General features: G+C 41.2%; 1 protein-coding gene across 20 annotated transcripts in view; it reads left to right on the forward strand.

Moving 5' to 3' along the window:
• Positions 1–19205, forward strand: part of UBR4 (ubiquitin protein ligase E3 component n-recognin 4) — a 136469-nt gene that overhangs the window by 4956 nt on the left and 112308 nt on the right. For all 20 annotated transcript variants that reach the window (XM_063594400.1, XM_063594405.1, XM_063594395.1 and 17 more), the window contains exons 2-14: positions 3571–3668; positions 5631–5734; positions 6437–6566; positions 6684–6823; positions 7316–7418; positions 7554–7695; positions 8100–8224; positions 11801–11925; positions 12818–12877; positions 12980–13170; positions 17957–18056; positions 18196–18333; positions 18854–18971. In XM_063594400.1, coding sequence (XP_063450470.1) covers positions 3571–3668; positions 5631–5734; positions 6437–6566; positions 6684–6823; positions 7316–7418; positions 7554–7695; positions 8100–8224; positions 11801–11925; positions 12818–12877; positions 12980–13170; positions 17957–18056; positions 18196–18333; positions 18854–18971 — 1574 coding nt within the window. The remainder of the gene's footprint in view (positions 1–3570; positions 3669–5630; positions 5735–6436; positions 6567–6683; positions 6824–7315; positions 7419–7553; positions 7696–8099; positions 8225–11800; positions 11926–12817; positions 12878–12979; positions 13171–17956; positions 18057–18195; positions 18334–18853; positions 18972–19205) is intronic.

The raw sequence follows: 19205 nt of genomic DNA on the forward strand, positions 1-19205 counted from the left end.
GATAGTATGATATTGAAGAGGGAGAAGGGAGGTGAATCCTTAGTCTTTTATGATGCCCCTCCTCAGATTCCATTTCTTCCTAAAAAGAGCTAGATTTTTCCAGAGCCTGCCAGTTCTTTTTTCACTTACACATCAAATTGGATTTCTCTGACCTGTCTGCTTAGCTGCTGTTTCCCTTTGTACTCTGCATCACATTTATTTGGTATAGAGTATAAAAGCTTCAGCTTCTCTGTCTATCCACAGTGTTTCACGCTCAGCGGTGCTGTTGTTGCAGTTCATTAGGAGCGACAGGTGATTCAGGAAGATGCTTGACCAACCAGAGCAAAGATGTACTTTCACCTCTATCTCTTTATTTTCCTTCCCGTGCTTATATTTGCTTCCATTTCTTCATTCTTCTCCTTCCTACTTAACTTTTTGTCCTTTGTTCCATTTTTCCATTTCTTATTCTCTGGTGTCTTGGTGTCTTAACATTTTCTCAGGGCATGAGGGTGAGGTTGGAAATTATGGCAGCACATCCCTATTAGCTGACTCATGCACACTGTTTCTTTAAAATCAAGAGATATGACAATGTCCATTACTTCTCTGTTTCCTCCTTCAAGTCTTCAAAACCAATTTTTCCCAGGTTTATCCTTAGTTGCCCAGTGCACATTATAAGTAGAGCTGAAGACCGTTCCATTTTTCCTCTGCCAATGTCTATCTTTCCCCAAAATGCATTCTTCCTGTTTCTTTATTGGAATAAGGATGTTACGTATTTCTAGGGGAGGAAGTTGGGTTCATTAGATCACAATAGGATGACACTGAACCAGGCAATTAAATGAGTTTACTCCTATGTATATATATATATATTTTTTTTTATATATTTCATTATCAGAATGGGTATGAAAGCAATAGGCTAAGTCCATCCTTTGGGTGGGCAGTATTTCTCTTAGATTTGGTAAACCTGTTCAGCTGGAAAAAGTGGAGATAAGCAGCTCTGAACTTTGGAAATAAATCAGGAACTTTGGAAATAAACCCAGTAAAATAACATCAAATGACAGAGTGAGAAAGCCTTAGAAAAACAAATAAGAAAGTGTAAGGGTGGGGCCAGGCGTGGAGGCTCATGCCTGTAATCCCAGCACTTTGGGAGGCCAAGGCGGTGGATCACGAGGTCAGGAGTTTAAGACCAGCCTGACCAACATGGTGAAACCCCATCTCTACTAAAAAAAAATACAAAAATTAGCCGGGCGTGGTGGCACGCACCTGTAATCCCAGCTACTCAGGAGGCTGAGGCAGGAGAATCGCTTGAACCTGGGAGGTGGAGGTTGCAGTGAGCTGAGATAGTGCCACTACATTGTAGCCTGGGCGACAGAGCGAGACTCTGTCTCAAAAAAATAAAGTATAAGGCTGGAAGTAAAGGAAAAACTAAGTATATGAGGTAGAAACAGGGGGATTTAGTAGGGAGTTTTCTGCTGTACATGTGAGCCTTAAAACTGTGTTTAGTCACCAGCAACTTTTGAGTGCTGCTTGTTGTGGAAAGGTTTTTATTTTCTCCTTTTTATGTACCCTGACAAATGGAAAAGGACCCTTAGTGGGCAGGAGGATCCTTGCACACATCATAGATGCTCCATAAATATTTTTTTCTTGGTGAAGGAGTTATTCTAAGTTAGGGACTAATCTTTGATACATACCCATTTATCCTTGATCTGCATATAGCAAAGTGCTCGCAATGCCAGACTCTCAAGTGTTACTCAAGGTGATTCATCACCGACATTGGCACCTTCCAAATAGTGACTTGTCCTTTTGGCTCCTGTGTTCATTTGGCAGGCAGATAGTCTTGCAGGCAGTGAATGGAGTGTTCACTCTGTTTATATTTCCCTTCTTAGGATGATACTTTTTTTTTTTTTTTGAGTTGGAGTCTTACTCTTTTGCCCAGGCTGGAGTGCAGTGGCACAATCTCAGCTCACTGCAATTCCACCTGCCGGGTTCAAGCAATTCTCGTGCCTCAGCCTCGTGAGTAGCTGGGACTACAGGTGGGTGCCACCACACCTGGCTAATTTTTGTATTTTTATTGGAGACGGGGTTTCACCATATTGGCCAGGCTGGTCTCGAACTCCTGGCCTCAGATAATCCACCAGCCTCTGTTTCCCAAAGTGCTGGGATTACAGGCTTGAGCCACCAGCTACAATGCGTCCCACCATAGGTTGATACTTCTGCTGGGGATTGACTCACTAAGTAAACTGTTCAACCACACTGTTGTTCTTTCCATTTAATAAAATATATTTTAGTCTTTGCTTTACCTTCATGTTTCTTTCTTTTTTTTTTTTTCTGAGATGGAGTCTCGCTGTCACCCAGGCTGGAGTGCAGTGGCCCGATCTCGGCTCACTGCAGCCTCTACCTTCTGGGTTCAAGCAATTCTCTACCTCAGCCTTCTGAGTAGCTGGGATTACAGGCGCATGCCACCACCTGCTAATTTTTGTAATTTTAGTAGAGACAGGGTTTCACCATCTTGGCCAGGCTGGTCTTGAACTCCTGATCTCGTCATCCACCTGCGTGGACCTCCCAAAGTGCTGGAATTGCAGGCATGAGCCACCACACCCGGCCAGCCACCGTGCCCGGCCCATGTTTCATCAGTTGTGGATTAGCACCTGATTTGATAGAGTGACTTTAAATGTATCCAGCCTTTAAACCTAGTTGGCCTCTAGATTTTTTCAGAAGAGGGCATTTCCCCAGCTAAGGATAAGGGATGTGGTTAAAAAAAAAAAATCACCGACTCTTTTGTGATCTCGCTTTAGTCTACAGTCAGGGGGATGGTGTAGGGGATAACTCTGTTATCCAGTGAATTTTGGACTTTAGCACTGATCATATGACTTCTTATCTTGAGTTGTTGATTCCTTTTAAGTTACTGCAGTACAGGCCAGCCTTATTTGGTCTAAAATTGGTTACTTTAATCTGTATTCCCACTAACAGTATATTGAGTATTCTGGTCTGCCCCTTTTTGGCTATCAATAATGAAGGCATATTAGCTGTTGGTCTTTGCCAGTCAGTAATATAGAACAGATTGATATCCTGTTAGGTCTTTACTTGGGTTTCGTTAGTTCTGCTTGACTTTGAAAATGTTTTCTGTTTGTTAGTCTCTGCTTCTTCCCTAGCCTGATGACCTTGAATGAGATATTTAATTTTAATTCTCTAAGCTTCACCTTCCCAATCTTTTTTTGAGATGAAGTCTTGCTCTATCACCCAGGCTGGAGTGCAGTGGTTCAATATCGGCTCACTGCAACCTCTGCCTCCCAGGTTCAAGCAATTCTCCTGCCTCAGCCTACTGAGGAGCTGAGACTATAGGCACGTGCCACCACGCCCAGCTGATTTTTGTACTTTTAGTGGTGACGGGTTTTCACCATACTGGCCAAGCTGGTCTTGAACTCCTGACCTCAGGTGATCCGCCTGTCTCATCTTTCCCAGTCTTGAAGGGGAATAGGTTGATGATACTATCTACCAGGTAGTAAGGATTAAATAATGTAATATCCATAAAGGGGTGTCTGGCACATAGTAAGCGCTAAGCAGATGCTGGCTGAATTATTATTATTTTTACAGTGAATCAGAAATCCTGCACCATGAGAAGCAGTACGAGCCATTCTACTCATCTTTTGTTGCACTTTCCACACACTATATTACAACAGTTTGCAGTCTCAGTAAGTATTCCACTCTTGTCCTTCCCTTCTGAGGGCTTGTGAATAGGGGGATTGTTTATCCTCTCGTTAGTGTATCTGAAAAAGTTGTTAATGAAGTCTAGGTTTTAGCACTCCTAAGCTGCTCACCCAAGAGTAGAGACAACTATCAGCTAGGATGAGGCTCCAGAGGTTCCCTTACCTAGGCTAACCAAGTGGAATTTTAAAACTACTTGGCTTGGACACCTGCTTTATAAGTATTAAGTCCACCTCCTTTCCCTTCTTAATCCAAAGCATTTTATTGATTTCTCATGTAATTACTGGTGTGTTAATTTCCCTGGGGGGAAGGCGGTGGTGGATACTGACCTCTGGAGTTAGCAGCCACTCAAGGCTCTATTCCTTATTTGGTTTTGGTGAGGATGTGGATTCTCCTTTGTGTTCTCTGGTATATGAAGGGATTTCAACTTCAGTTCTCCATTTTCTTCATTTTTCTACCCCCAAAATGGCTAATCCCTATTTTACATTTCTGAATTTTTACATTTGTCTAAAATCTTGACTCAAATAGTTCTGAAGAATTCTAATTATTTTAAATTTGCTTTTTTAGAGACAGGGTCTTGCTCTGTCATCCAGGCTGGAGTGCAGTGGCGTGATCATAGCTCACTGCATCCTTGAACTCCTGGGCTCTAGTGATTCTCCTGCCTTAGCCTCCTCAGTCCTAGCTGGGACTACAGGCACAAGCCACCAAGCCCAATTAATATTTTGTAGTGACAGGGTCTCCCTATGTTGCCCAGGCTGGTCTGGAAGTCCTGGGCTCAAGCAGTCCTCCCAGCTTGGCCTCCCAAAGTGCTGGGATTACAGGCAGGAGTCCCCATATTTGTTTATTTGAACAGTTTGCTAAGCAAGTAAACTGAAAGGACACTGAAGAATTAGTGTATTTTTTGTGTGGCCCAAGACAGTTCTTCCAGTTGCTGAGTAATCCTTCAGTGTCCAATACTGTTTATTATAAGCTCTGGCTACTGGCAGAAGAATCAGTTTTAGCTTGGAGAAACTTTATGTAAGGAAGTCATTTTATTTTTTTAAGTTATACTTAAAAATTTTATCCATTTATTTATTTATTTTGAGATCGGGTTATGAGACTAATTTTTGTATTTTTGGTAGAGATGGGGTTTGACCATGCTGGCCCAAGCTGGTCTTGAACTCCTGGGCTGAAGTGATCCACCCGCCTCAGCCTCCCGAAGTGATCCACCCGCCTCAGCCTCCCGAAGTGCTGGGATTATAGGTGTGAGCCGCTATGCCTGACCAGGACGTCATTTTAGAATCCATGGGAATACTACTACAATAGTAGTATTGTCTAGTGCAAGCTTGTCCAACCCACAGCCTGAGGACCATGTGATGGCTTTGAATTTGGCCCAACACAAATTCATAAACTTTCTTAAAACATTATGAGATTTTTTTTTTTGCCTTTTTTTTTTAAAGCTCATCAGCTATTGTTACTGTTAGTGTATTTTTTGTGTGACCTAAGACAATTCTTCCAGTGTAGCCCAGGGAAGCCAAAAGATTGCACACTCCTGGTTTAGTGGTTAAGAGCATGAACTCTAGAGGCTGACTGCCTGGATTTAAACCTAGCTATGTGACTTTTGTCAAGTCATTTAGTTAGCTCAGCTGTTAAAAATGGACAGGGATAATATGAATATCTGCCTCATAGAATTGGTTTAAGAATTAAATGAGTTAATACCTTTGAAGTGCTTGGCACTGGTGTGATGTAAGTATTTCCTATTATAGTTATCCTAATTTCTAGTAAATATGAGATAAATTGATCTGGTAGTTATTGATGTCAAAATGCCTTTGTTTACCCCTTGGGTTTTTGGCTCTGAATAATTGTTACGATATTGGGAATGTTGGACATAGAGCTCAATACTTACTTTGCTTAATTTATTGACCAACGCTGAGCAGTCTGAAATTGAGTAATGTTTATTACTTTCTCAGTTCCCCGGAACCAACTTCAGTCAGTGGCAGCAGCCTGTAAAGTTCTAATTGAGTTTTCTCTCCTGCGTCTGGAGAATCCAGATGAGGCTTGTGCTGTGTCCCAGGTGAGAGTGATGGGCCCATTTCTTGCCCTATTCTGAAGCAGTGTTGTGACTGACTAGTGGAATAGAGTAGAGGTCAGTGAACTTTTTCTGTAGTAGGCCAGATAGGAAATCATTTGCAGGCTGTATGTTATCTGTTGCAGCTAGTTAACTATGCCTTTTTAGTGTGAAAGCAGCCATAGATTAATATATAAATGATGAACATGGCTGTGTTCCAGTAAACTTTATTTACAAAAACAGGCAGTGTTTGAATTGGAGCTGTAGTTTGCCAACCTCTGGTACATGGGGCTACAGAGTCTTCTCAAGGATTGCAAACTTACATACCTGCAGGGGCCAGGTAGGTAACAGAAAATGAGTAAAGTGTGCTAGTTGAGAAGATTGCAGGCCCCAACTAAAGGGGCTAACCACTATTTGGCTCTGGGTTATTACTGCCGTGCAGGAATGGAGGTGCAAGGTTGCTATACTGTGAATTATTTGAGCGTGAGAATTTCAGATTTGCATGTGAATCTTTTCATTCCCTTCAAATTTTAAAAAAATATTGTGAGAACAATAAGACAAATCTGTAAGCTACATACGGTCTAAGGACATCAGCTTGCAGTCTTTGCTTTAGTGTTTATATGAACCTAACTTTGGCCCTGTGCCAGTTAGAATTTCCAAAAGAGTAGAATTTTCTGAAAGATCTATTTGCATTTATTTTCTTTTCAGAAACACTTGATTCTCCTAATCAAGGGCCTGTGCACTGGCTGTAGCCGACTAGATAGAACTGAAATTATCACATTTACAGCAATGATGAAATCCGCCAAGCTGCCCCAAACAGTGAAGACACTTTCAGACGGTGGGTGTTCCTTTGACAGATCTGATCACATGACCACCCCCATGGCACCTTTTCCATGGCACCTTTGCCTTCTAGTGGCACTTTCCTCAGCCCTTTTTTTGCCTTTGTATTTTACAGTGGAAGATCAGAAAGAGCTGGCCTCACCAGTAAGCCCTGAGTTGAGGCAAAAGGAGGTACAGATGAATTTTTTGAACCAGCTGACCTCAGTTTTTAACCCTAGAACTGTAGCATCACAACCTATCAGTACACAGACTCTGGTGAGTTTCTTTAGTCAAATGTCTTCTTCTCTGTGGGTTTTGTTAAGATGATAACACTAGGGGAGAAAAAGTGATGTATTTTATGTTTGTGATATAAAATGATATACATGTCTGTGGGACAAAAGAAATTGAGGAATACAAAATAAAACAAGTAAAATTCACCCCAACTCCTTCTTCTGTCCACGGTTATTACTGTTTTGACGACCATTCTAGGCTTCTCTCAATGCAAATTAACAAATGTAAGGTGTATGTACAGTTTTCTATATAAAGGCATCACTCCATTTTGGTTATAGAACATTATATATATTTTAAAGCTGTATATTTTTTCCCTCCTCCTGAAAATGTAACCTGTATTTTCTCCAACATGAGTAAGGAATTTTCCCTTCACTAACTGGGGAGTCTGGAGAGTATCCGTGCAGCTACTGCTCACTTTTGACAGTTGGTTTGGTGAAGAGATAATAGTATCTTGACAGGCCTTATGTTTCTTTTCAGGTGGAAGGAGAAAATGATGAGCAGTCATCTACAGATCAAGCCTCAGCTATCAAAACCAAGAATGTGTTCATAGCTCAGAACGTGGCTAGTCTTCAAGAGCTTGGTAAGACTCCCAACTGTTATCAGAAAGCTGATTTCTGGGCTGTCAAAAATTCCTTAAGTGTGCTTCTGTCATATGGATAAGAATCAAGCATCAGACAAAGGCCCGTTTGTAAGGTTGTGGTTTTCATTCATTTAGGTGGCTCGGAGAAGCTACTGCGTGTATGTTTGAACCTGCCATATTTCCTACGCTATATCAATCGGTTCCAAGATGCAGTTTTAGCTAATTCCTTCTTCATAATGCCTGCAACAGTAGCAGATGCCACTGCTGTTCGTAATGGGTAAGGTGCTTCACAGTGCACATGCTTTACTTTTTTTGTTTTTGGGACAGGGTCTTGTTCTGTCACCCAGGCTGGAGTGCAGGGGTGCAGTCTCGGTTCACTGTAACCTCGTCTCCTGGCTCAAGCAGTTCTCCCACCTCAGCCTCCTGAGTAGCTGGGACTACAGGCACACACCACCATGGCTGGCTAATTTTTGTATTTTTTGTAGAGTCGGGGTTTTGCCTTGTTGCCCAGGCTGGTCTTGAACTCCTGGGCTCAAGCAATCCTCCTGCCTTGGCCTCCTGAAGTGTCGGAATTATAGGCGTGAGCCACTGTGCCGGGCCCATGCTGATAATTTCTTTAACTGTCACATTATAGAAGTGAATGATTCTAAGAGACACTTGTTGATCTCTGTCATGTTCCAGCTTTCATTCATTGGTGATTGATGTAACTATGGCATTGGATACCCTTTCTCTACCTGTGTTGGAACCTCTCAATCCTTCTCGTTTACAAGATGTGACAGTCCTCAGCCTAAGTTGTCTGTATGCAGGTGAGAAGTTATTATATCTGGTCTCATTTTCTCAGTCAAGCAGAGATATACTTTCAGGAAACCATGAAAATCCTCCTGAATACTCTACTCATCCCCCTTGCTTCCTTCTCTCAAGGATCATCTAACGTTGCATCAAGGTGAAATGAGGTCTCAATAGGAATCTTTGTAAATGGTCCTGTTGTTTCACTGCTGCCATTGCGTTATAGGCATATTTGATTTTATAGTATGTACAGATACTAAATATTTACTATATGAAAAGCAAATTGCCTAAGACTGTTGAGATATTGAGATGAACTACATGTAGTCTCTGTCCTCAAGGAGCCTACATCTGAGCAGCAGAGAACACATAAAGCTAAATAGTATAATATAAAACAGTATTAAAGGCAATAGAAGTATAGAATATTTTCGGTACACAGAGAAGAGAGGGATTGAGTCTTGTTGTGGGATCAGGTTTGAAGAAGGCTTCGTGGAACAGGTGGTATCTGTTTATACTGATAAATGCGAAGAATGATATTCTTTAAGCTTCCATAAAATCCCCTTTTTTCCTGTTGATCTTACTGCCTTTGAAGCAGGGCCTGACAGCTGGTGTTTACTCTCTTTTAAGTTATTGTTAAAAGGACTTTTTAGCCCAGATCACTGATCCTTGGCTTTAAGTTCCGAGACATATCATATCTCTGGTATGTCTTGGAAGTTATAGCAATTTCAGAAGTTTACTTGGTTTTGCAAGTGAAGATTTGAGCAGATAGTCTTGGAGACCTGACCTTGGGGACACCATGAAATTACTGAGGTTGATCTCCCTACATTCTCTGAACAGTTTTAATTTGAACATCTGTGTGTGAATAGGAATATAAAGATAAAGGCATTTGTGCTCTCAGAGACCTTACTGTCTTTTAGAGGATATTAGTAAATAACTTATAAGTGAAGAAACTGAATGAGAGATGAGAAAGTACTTTGAAAGTTTAGAGGAGGGAGAGCTCACTTTCAGTTGAAAAAGGCAGTAATCATGAAGGAGCTCTGATGTTGAATCTTAAGTCAGGTAGGATCTCGGCTTGGCTATTTCTAGGCAGAGGCAGAAGCAGACAAAACGTATCCAAGAGTTTGGGGGAACATACTACGTAAGTTGTGTGTGTGTGTGTGTGTGTGTGTGTGTGTGTGTGTGTGTGTGTATATAAGTAAGTCTGTAGGTTTTATGGCTGTTCGTGGGTGTTGTATAATTGGACAGAAAGTAAGACTCAATTAGAAATGCAGACTAAGTCATTTGGACCATATCCTGTAGATAGTAGAGACCATTAAAGATTCTGAGTTGTGAGAGGATCTGAGCTATATTTTAGGAAGAACATTCAGGCTGTACTGTACAAGGTATTTTGGTGTGGGGAAATATTGGAGGCAGGGAAACTACTTAGGAGGAATTGGCAGTCATTCAGGCAGCGTACATTTAGGGCCTCAGCTAGGGCAGCAGCATTAAGAGTAGAAAGTTAAGGATACATGTGAAAATATGTTCTCTCATAGCTAATTTCCAGTATTGAGCTTCCTCATGCTCTACCGTTGATTTTGCATTTTTAAATTTGGGGTTTATTTATTTTGATTTCCAGGGGATTTCATTACCCTCACATGGATCTCAATGTACTCAGTCAGTAAGTGATTAAAGTCAGTAAGGACTAGAGATTCTTTAAAAATTCAAAGTCGGATTAAAGATCCCAAATCTGGTTTGTTAAAATTTGATCACTTGGGATTTGATTTAAGGAAAGGGATTTGGCTATGATGTCTTTGAGAAATTCCAGGTATAGGATTTTTTTTTTCATAATCTTAAAATTTAGAATTTTACTATTATTATTATTATTATTATTATTATTATTATTTCGAGATGGAGTCTCGCTCAGTCGCCCAGGCTGGAGTTCAGTGGCGCAATCTTGGCTCACTGCAAGCTCCACCTCCTGGTTTCACGCCATTCTCCTGCCTCAGCCTCCCTTGTAGCTGGGACCACAGGTGCCCACCACCATGCCCGGCTAATTTTTTTTTTTGTATTTTTAGTAGAGACGGGGTTTCACCATGTCAGCCAGGATGGTCTCGATCTCCTGACCTCGTGATCCGCCCGCCTTGGCCTCCTAAAGTGCAGGGATTACAAGCGTGAGCCACCGTGCCTGGCCAGATTTCATTATTTATTTATTTATTTATTTATTTATTAAGAAATACAGTCTTGCTACGTTGCCCAGGCTAGATTTGAACTGTTAGGCTCAAGTGATCTTCTCACCTCAGCCTCTGGAGTCGACTGTGCCTGCTTCTAGATTTTAAATTTAATGAATGAATTAATTATTTAATTATAATTTTTTTGAGATGGCATTTCGCTCTTTTGCCCAGGCTGGAATGCAAATGGCTCAATCTTAGCTCACTGTAACCTCTGCCCCCCGGGTTCAAGTGATTCTCCTGCTTCAGCTTCCCGAGTAGCTGGGATTATAGGCGCCTGCCACTTCGCCTGGCTAATTTTTGCATTTTTAGTAGAGATGGGGTTTCACCATGTTGGCGAGGCTGGTCTCAGACTCCTGACCTCAGGTGATCCACCCACCTGGGCCTCCCAAAGTGCTAAGATTACAGGCGTGAGCCACCGCGCCCAGCCTTAATTATTTATTTTTATTACTTTTTTTAAAAGAGACAGAATCTTAGTGTTTCAGCCAGGTGGGAGTGCAGTCGAGCGATTATAACTCACTGTAGCCTCAAACCCGTGGGTGCAAATGATCCTCCCACATCAACCTCCTGAGTAACTGGAACTAGAGGCATGCACCACCACACCTGGCTTAGATTTTATTTTGAAAGCAATTTTAGGTTCATAGAGTTCGCATATCCTCCTTCTCCCTTATAGCTAGTTTCTCTTATCAGTAATACTTTTAATTAGTACGGTGGATTTATTATTGATGAACCAGTATTGATATATTATTATTAACTGAAGTCCATAGTTTACATTGGGGTTTCATTTTTGTGTTGTACAGGTCTATGGGTTTTGACAAATGTATAGTGTCATGTGTCCATGATTACTATATTGTACAAAATAGTTTCACTATCCTAAAAATCCCCTTTGCCTATTCATTCCTTACCCCATCCCTCGACCCCTGGTAACACTACTGATCTCCACTGTCTCTCTAGTTTTACCTTTTCTAGAATGTCATGTAGTTGGAATCATACAATAAGCAGGATTTTCAGATTGGCTTCTTTCTCTTAGCAGTATGCATATAGTTCCTCCATGTCTTCTCATGGCTTAATAGTCCATTTCTTTTTATTGCTGAATTAATATTCCATTGTATGGATATACCACAGTTTGTTTCTGTGTTCTCCTATTGAAGGACATTCGTGTGTAGTGTGTGTGTGTGTGCGCGCATGTAAGTTTTTAGCTTATTTAGATAAATACCTAGGAGTCTGGTTACTGAATTGTATGGTAAACCTATTTAGTCTTGCTCTTAATGGCATTTATTTTAAGTAGTCAAATCATGGAATTGCTTGTGGGTGGGGTGTGCTTTTGTGTTTCAGCTTTGTTGGATTCTTGGATGCACTCCATGGCTGAGACCTGTGCATCTTCTTTTTCAGGTGTGAGTGTGGCAACGTGCATGGCCATCCTCCATGTGGGTAGTGCCCAGCAAGTGCGGACAGGGTCCACGAGCTCCAAAGAAGATGACTATGAAAGTGACGCAGCTACAATTGTCCAGAAATGTGTAAGCCAAAGATCTGGGGATAAGGGAACCTTAATTGTTCAAATGAGGGAGTATGGCCAGTTCCACTTTCTTCCATGATAGAAGAAAGAACTTAGAGTATTCTCCACACTACTTTCCCTGGGCACTAGTAGGTCTAAGAGGTAGGCATCCAGCTTGTTGATTTGGTATATTGGTTGATCTGGTATATTGTTTCCCTATCTCTGTAGAACACACTTGAAAGATTAGCCATTAATTCAGCAAATATGTTTGAGGGCCTACTGTGTGTCAGTGTACTTTTAGGGAAATGCAGTAAACAGGAAAATTTCCGATAGTGATTAAGTGCGCTGAAACAATACATTGTGATTGATAGTGATCTGGGCAGGGCGTGGTGACTCACACCTATGATCCCAGTGCTTTGGGAGGTGGGTGGATCACCTGAGGTTAGGAGTTCAAAACCAGCCTGGCCAGCATGGTGAAACCCTGTCTCTACTAAAAATACAAAAATTAGCTGGGTGTGGTGGTGCATGCCTGTAATCCCCGCTACTCTGGAGGCTGAGGCAGGAGAATCGCTTGAGCCTGGGAGGTGGAGGTTTCAGTGAGCCGGGATCACGCCATCGCACTCCAGCCTGGACAACAAGAGTGAAACTCCGTCTTAAAAAAAAAAAAGTGATCTGATGTGGAGCTGGGCATGCTGCTTTTGATTCGGAGGAGGGATGGCTTCTGAGAAGGTGACATTTGATCCAAATGAAAAGAGGGAGTCAGCTCCATGTGAAGGTCAAGGAAAGTACGATGGAATGTATCATTGAAAAGAGGATATTGAACTCTTCAAGTTAAATTGTTTGGGTAGGATTTAGCATTTATGATGAAATCTGTCAGCTTGTTCAGATTTTTGTGTCTGTTTGATATTGTACAGCTCGAAATCTATGACATGATTGGACAAGCAATCAGCAGTTCTCGCCGGGCTGGTGGTGAGGTAAGAAGCGTATCTGTCTCTGCTGCATACTTCCTATCTTGTCCTCTCTGAGATGTAAATATCTCTATGATTATGTTTTTTATTTTGTGCCTTTCACAACAGCACTATCAGAATTTCCAATTGCTGGGTGCTTGGTGCTTGTTAAACAGCCTTTTCCTCATACTGAACCTCAGTCCTACTGCGTTGGCTGATAAGGGGAAAGAGAAGGACCCGCTGGCTGCCCTCCGAGTCAGAGACATCCTTTCTCGTACTAAAGAGGGAGTGGGCTCCCCTAAACTGGGGCCTGGAAAAGGGTACGTGTCTACTTGATTATAACTTATATTTTGTTTTATTTCCCTAACATTTTATATTGACAGGGAGCTAGTATGACTTCATATCAATAGGAAAATTTGCCTTCCTACCTGGCTTGAATTTAGCAACTAAGATAATGATCATGACCTGTTACCTCCACAGCATAGCTTTGTGATTTTTAGATAAGTCACTCATTCTCTTTGATTCTATTTCCTCATCCGTCAAAGGGGAAAAATATCTGTGCAATGTGTATTTCAGGAATTTTATGAAGTTCACATCAGAAAAACATGTTTCTGTCTTGTAAAGCGGGCTTGTTTGACTTGGAGTTGAGTACTTGCGTGTATAACCCGTAAGATGAGAATATTGTCAGGGCCTCCTGGTTTGCTTCCTGTAATATTTGCTGTTGTTTTTATGAACTCTGAAAGAAGAGATATGACCAACGTACTGTTCAGGTTTCGTTTTCTAAGCCCAGGTGTTTCTGGATTTTATTTTTTCATTCAATCCCTATTATATACTAGGCCCTATTCTAGGCATTGAGGATATAGCACTAAACAAAGTGATGTCGTTGCCTTTATGGAGTTTATTTTATATCTGGAGAAACAGTGAACAAATCTACTAACGAGTAGATTATAGATAATCATATATAAACGTTGTGAAGAAAAAGATGTCAGAGTGAGGGGCTGGAGAGTCATAGGGGCTTTTATTATTTTATTTTTTTTGAGACATAGTCTCCCTCTGTTGCCCATGCTGGAGTGCAGTGGCGTGATTGTGGCTCACTGTAACCTCCACTTCGCGGGTTCAAGCAATTCTCATGCCTCAGCCTCCCAAGTAGCTGGGATTACAGGTGCATGCCACCACACCCAGCTAATTTTTGTATTTTTAGTAGAGACGGGGTTTCACCATGTTGGCCAGGCAGGGTCTCGAACTCTTGGCCTCAAATGATCTGCCCACCTCAGCCTCCTAGAGTGCTGGGATTACAGGTGTGAGCCACTGTGCCCAGCCCAGGGCTATTATTTTAGTTATTTAGTTATTTAGGATGATCCAGAAAGGGCTCCAAAGACATGATGTAGAGACCATATGTGAAGTGACAGAGCTATGTAAGTATTTGGGGTAGAATTGTTCAGGTTTGAGATGGAAGTATCATTGACATTTCTGAGGGTCAGCAAGGTCAGTGTGGCTAAAATGGAGAAACCAAGGTGGGAGAGTGGTAGAAAATTAGGTCAGACAGGTAGCCAGTGGCCAGATCACCTAGGGCCAAGTGCAGTCAGTAACTGTTAGAAGGATTAAACAAGGGAGAGATGCAACCTGATTTATTGGTGATCTGAGGATAGACTGCAGGGCATAAGATAAGAAGGAGGGAGAACAGTTAGCAAAAATGCATCATTCCAGATGAGATATGAAGGTGACTTGGATAGGGTGGTGCGGCAAAGGCTGAGAAAAGAGGCCGAATTGAAATATATTTGGAAGGTACAGCTGGCAGGATTTACTGATGGCTTGTATGTTGGGTGTGAAAAAGATGACATCACAATTTTTTGGCTTGGGGTCACTGGGTTGTATAATTTACTGATACTGGGAACACTTGTTTAGGAGTGGGTTGAATGGGAAGATGGGGAAGAAATAAAAACGTAATATTGGCCATGCTGAGTGTAAGATGACTGTCAGACCTCTATGTGAGATGTTGAGTGGGCAGTTGGATATGTGAGTCTGGAGTTTCAGGAAGAGGTCACAGCCTGGACTGCATTAACAAATTACCCTCTGAGCATCTTCTGTGTCCCAGGCTCTGTGTTAGTTCTGGATTGCTGTGATGAACATAAAAATGGACATATTCTCAAGAGACATGAACTAGGTATCCATACAAATATATATATATATATATATATACACAAATATATATATATACAAATATATATATATACAAATATATATATACAAATATATATATACAAATATATATATACAAATATATATATACACAAATATATATATATACACAAATATATATATATATATATATATTTTTTTTTTTTTTTTTTTTTTGAGGCAGAGTCTCGCTCTGTTGCCCAGGCTGGAGTGTAGTGGTGCAGTCTCAACTCGCTGCAACCTCTGCCTCCCAGGTTCAAGCAATTCTTGTGCCTCAGCCACCAGGTAGCTAGGATTACAGGTGTGCACCACCATGCCCAGCTGATTTTTTTTTTTTTTTGTATTTTTAATAGAGTTGGGGTTTCGCCATGTTGGCTAGGCTGGTATTGAACTCCTGGCCTCAAGTGATCTGCCTGCCTCAGCATCCCAAAGTGCTGGGATTACAGGCATGAGCCAATCTGCCTGGCCATGTCAAATTGTATCTAGAGAGTATTAGAACAGGGGCATTTGACCTGGCTAGGGACATCAGAGCAGGCTTCCCCAAGGAAGTGCTAATTAAGCTGAAATCTGAAGCCGGTATTGACACGGTAAGTTGATAGATACTAGGCAAAGTAAGGAGGTAAGAGTGTTCCAGAGCAAACGGTAGTTTGTGATTTTATGAGTGGCCATTTTCATTCTTGGCATTGTAAAGGGAAATGAAAGAATGCCAAGAAGTATATCCTTAGAAGTAGCAGTTATGCTTTTAAAATGGCTGTTGTTTCTTCATATTTTAAAAGAATACATGTATGTTGTATAAGTGACAAGCCATACAGATGGACATAAATAGGAAAGGTAAAAATGATCCCAAATTCTACCACTCAAATTGGTAAACATTCCTTCAGACATTTTTCTGTGCACATATAAAATATATATAAGTTTACAAAAATGGGATCAGTGTATATGAAATACTGCATCATCTTTTCAGTGACACTATTAAAATGTCTAAGTTTTTAATGGCCAGCAGTATTCCACTATGTAAATATACCGTAGTTGCCTAATTCCCCTATTGCTAAGCGCTTATTTAGATTGTTCCAAATGTCTTGTTTTGATAACTTCCTGAAATATAAACTTTTGGGAACTTAATTGTCCTGTTGGGATGAATTCCCAAAAGTACCGTTGTTAGGACAAAGGGCTCACATATTTAAACATTGGAAATGTTTTGTCAAACTACTCGTTAGAAAAGTAACACTAATCTGCATTGACACCAGCTGTGTGCTTATATGCCCATTTCCCCATGCTCTCTTTGACAATGGGCATCATTAGTCTTCATGTTTGCTTATCTTAGAGGAGAGAATGCTATGATATTTCATGTATTTGTATTTCTTTGATTACTAGTGTGATTGTATTTCCTTTCACCTATTTATTGGTCATTTGTATTTCTTTTGTAAACTGCCTTATGTCCTTTGCCTTGGTTTTCTTTTTGGTATTTGTCATTTTCTTTTTAATTTTTTTATTATTATTTTTACAGAGGTAGAGTCACTTTGTCTCCTAGGCTAGAGTGCAATGGTAGGATTATAGCTCACTGTAACCTTGAACTCCTGGGCTCTGGTGATCCTCCCACCTCAGCCTCCTGAGTAGCTAGGACTACAGGTGTGCACCACCATGCCCAGCTAATTTTTAAAATTTTTTGCAGAGATGGGATCTTGCTGTGTTGACCAGGCTGGTCTCGCACTCTTGGCCCCAAGCAGTCCTCCTGCCTCGGCCTCCCAAAGTGCTGGGATAATAGATGTGAGCCACCGCATCTGGCCTGTGTTTGTTCTTTTTTCTTTTTGATTTATATGAACTTGCAAATCATATATATTAACCTTTTGTTATGTGGAGATTTTGGACAGGAGGAAAACACTTTACTTGAATGTAATTTTCTTTTCTCTCTCTTTTTTTAAACAAAACCTCACTCTATCGCCCAGGTTGGAGTGCAGTAGTATGAACACAGTTCACTGCAGCCTCCACCTCCTGGGCTCAAGTGATCCTTCTGCCCCGGCCTGTTGGGTAGCTGGCACCACAGGTGTGCATCACCGCTTCTGGCTAAGTTTTTCATATTTTGTAGAGATGGGGTCTTGCCATGTTGCCCAGGTTGGTCTTGAACTTCTGGGCTCAAGTGATCTTCCCACCTTGGCCTCCCCAAGTGCTGGGATTATAGGCATGAGCCACTGCTCCAGGCCTCTCTTTTTATTCTCTTAGATTTGTTTCCAGATATTTTATAGAAGTTGGTAATTCAAACCTTTTTCTTTTCAAAATAATGATTCTTTAAAAGTTCAATCTACATTTAAAAGTCAGCATCTTTGCATAACCCATTAGCCTTGAACTGATTGTTTAAATTCCAAAAATTTTTCCATTTGGGAGTTTCTTCTATTCCAGGAGGTTTTATTTATTTATTTATTTATTTGTTTGTTTGTTTGTTTGTTTGTTTTGAGACAAGGTCTTGTTCTGTCACCCAGGCTGGAGTGCAGTGGTGCACCTCAGCCTCCCAAGTAGCTGGTACCATAGGTACATGCCACCATGCCTGGGTAACTTTTTAATTTTTTTGTAGAGACAGGGTCTCCCTCTCTAGGTTGCCAGGCTGGTCTAAAATTGCTGGGCATAAGTGATCCTCTCATCTCGGCCTCTCAAAAGTGTTGGGATTTAAGGTGTGAGCCACCGTGCCCAGCCTAGTCCAGGAGTTCTAAACCTGAAGCCTGCAGATCCTTAGGCCATCTGTGGATGGGGTTCAAGGAGATTGTGAACTTCAGAAATTATATGCAGATGTATGTATGTACAATTTTTTTTTTCTGAAGGTCCACAGAGTCTGAAAGGGGTCTGAGACCCCAAAATGGCAAGATCCACTGCTTCAGAAGTTGTAATTTATTGTTAATTATTTTAAGGATTGTGTTTTCCTTTTTCTTTGTGTAGGCATCAGGGATTTGGGGTACTCTCAGTAATATTGGCAAACCATGCCATCAAACTGCTAACGTCTCTCTTTCAAGACCTACAAGTGGAGGCCCTTCACAAGGTGAGGAGGTTATCCCCATGGTAATCAGCATATTGATTGCGGGATCCACTTCTGGCCAAGCAAGCTTGATCCATCAACTCAAGTTGTTTTTTCTGGCTGAGTAGTATCATTAATTGCCCTTTGATATCATTGCCTTCAGGGTTGGGAGACAGATGGCCCCCCTGCAGCCTTGAGCATTATGGCCCAGAGCACCTCCATACAGAGGATTCAACGGCTGATTGACTCTGTCCCACTGATGAACCTGCTCTTGACGTTACTTTCAACTTCCTACAGAAAGGTGGGTGGGAGTTAAGCCATTGATAATTTAGAAGAATGTCTCATTTTATATATATGATATATATTTTATATGATATATATATATGTATATATATATATATAAAACTTTCTTGAAATGAATAAGACTGACTACACACCATGACCTTTATAGACCCAAAGTTTTGGTACTGGTGTTGAAGAAGTGAGAAATTCTTAGCAGGTTGAATCTATCCAAACATTTGAATCAGTTATTAATTATCAGTTTTGTGATACACGTGGCTACTTGGTGATTTGTGATGATTGGCATACTGAAGCAGAAGCATAGAGGACACTATGGAAACACTCCTTTTTTCAATTCTTGTCCACGTCTCTGGTTGGTAGTGTTTTTGTAGGGGAAAGTGATGAAAGTCCTTAATTAAGGGAGCTATTAAGAGGCATACTCTTGGATTTAGGAAAAAATAAAAGAGATTATGGAGAAAGTTTTCATGCGATGCATGAGATTAAATAGGATGGCTCCGGTTTTGTAATTGTCATTTTCCTAGGCATGTGTCCTGCAGCGGCAGAGGAAGGGCTCCATGAGCAGCGATGCCAGCGCCTCCACCGACTCCAATACTTACTATGAGGACGATTTCAGTAGCACGGAGGAGGACAGCAGCCAAGGTAGAGGCCGCTCTTTTCTCTCTCCCAGAGATAAGCTATAGAGTGCAACAGGAGTGTTCTCAGCAGATTCCTGTAGTTTCCTGACCAAACAAAAGTTTCCATTTTGTTTTCACCTGCTTAGCCTGGACCTTGGTTTTATGTGCATTCAAAGATGACATGTTATTTAAGAGCAAGTTGAGCTGTTGATGAATGAATGATGGAAACAACTTTCAGCCAAGCCTGGGTTACTTTTCA

Source organism: Pan paniscus, chromosome 1 (assembly GCF_029289425.2).
Source record: "Pan paniscus chromosome 1, NHGRI_mPanPan1-v2.0_pri, whole genome shotgun sequence".
NCBI lineage: Eukaryota > Metazoa > Chordata > Mammalia > Primates > Hominidae > Pan > Pan paniscus.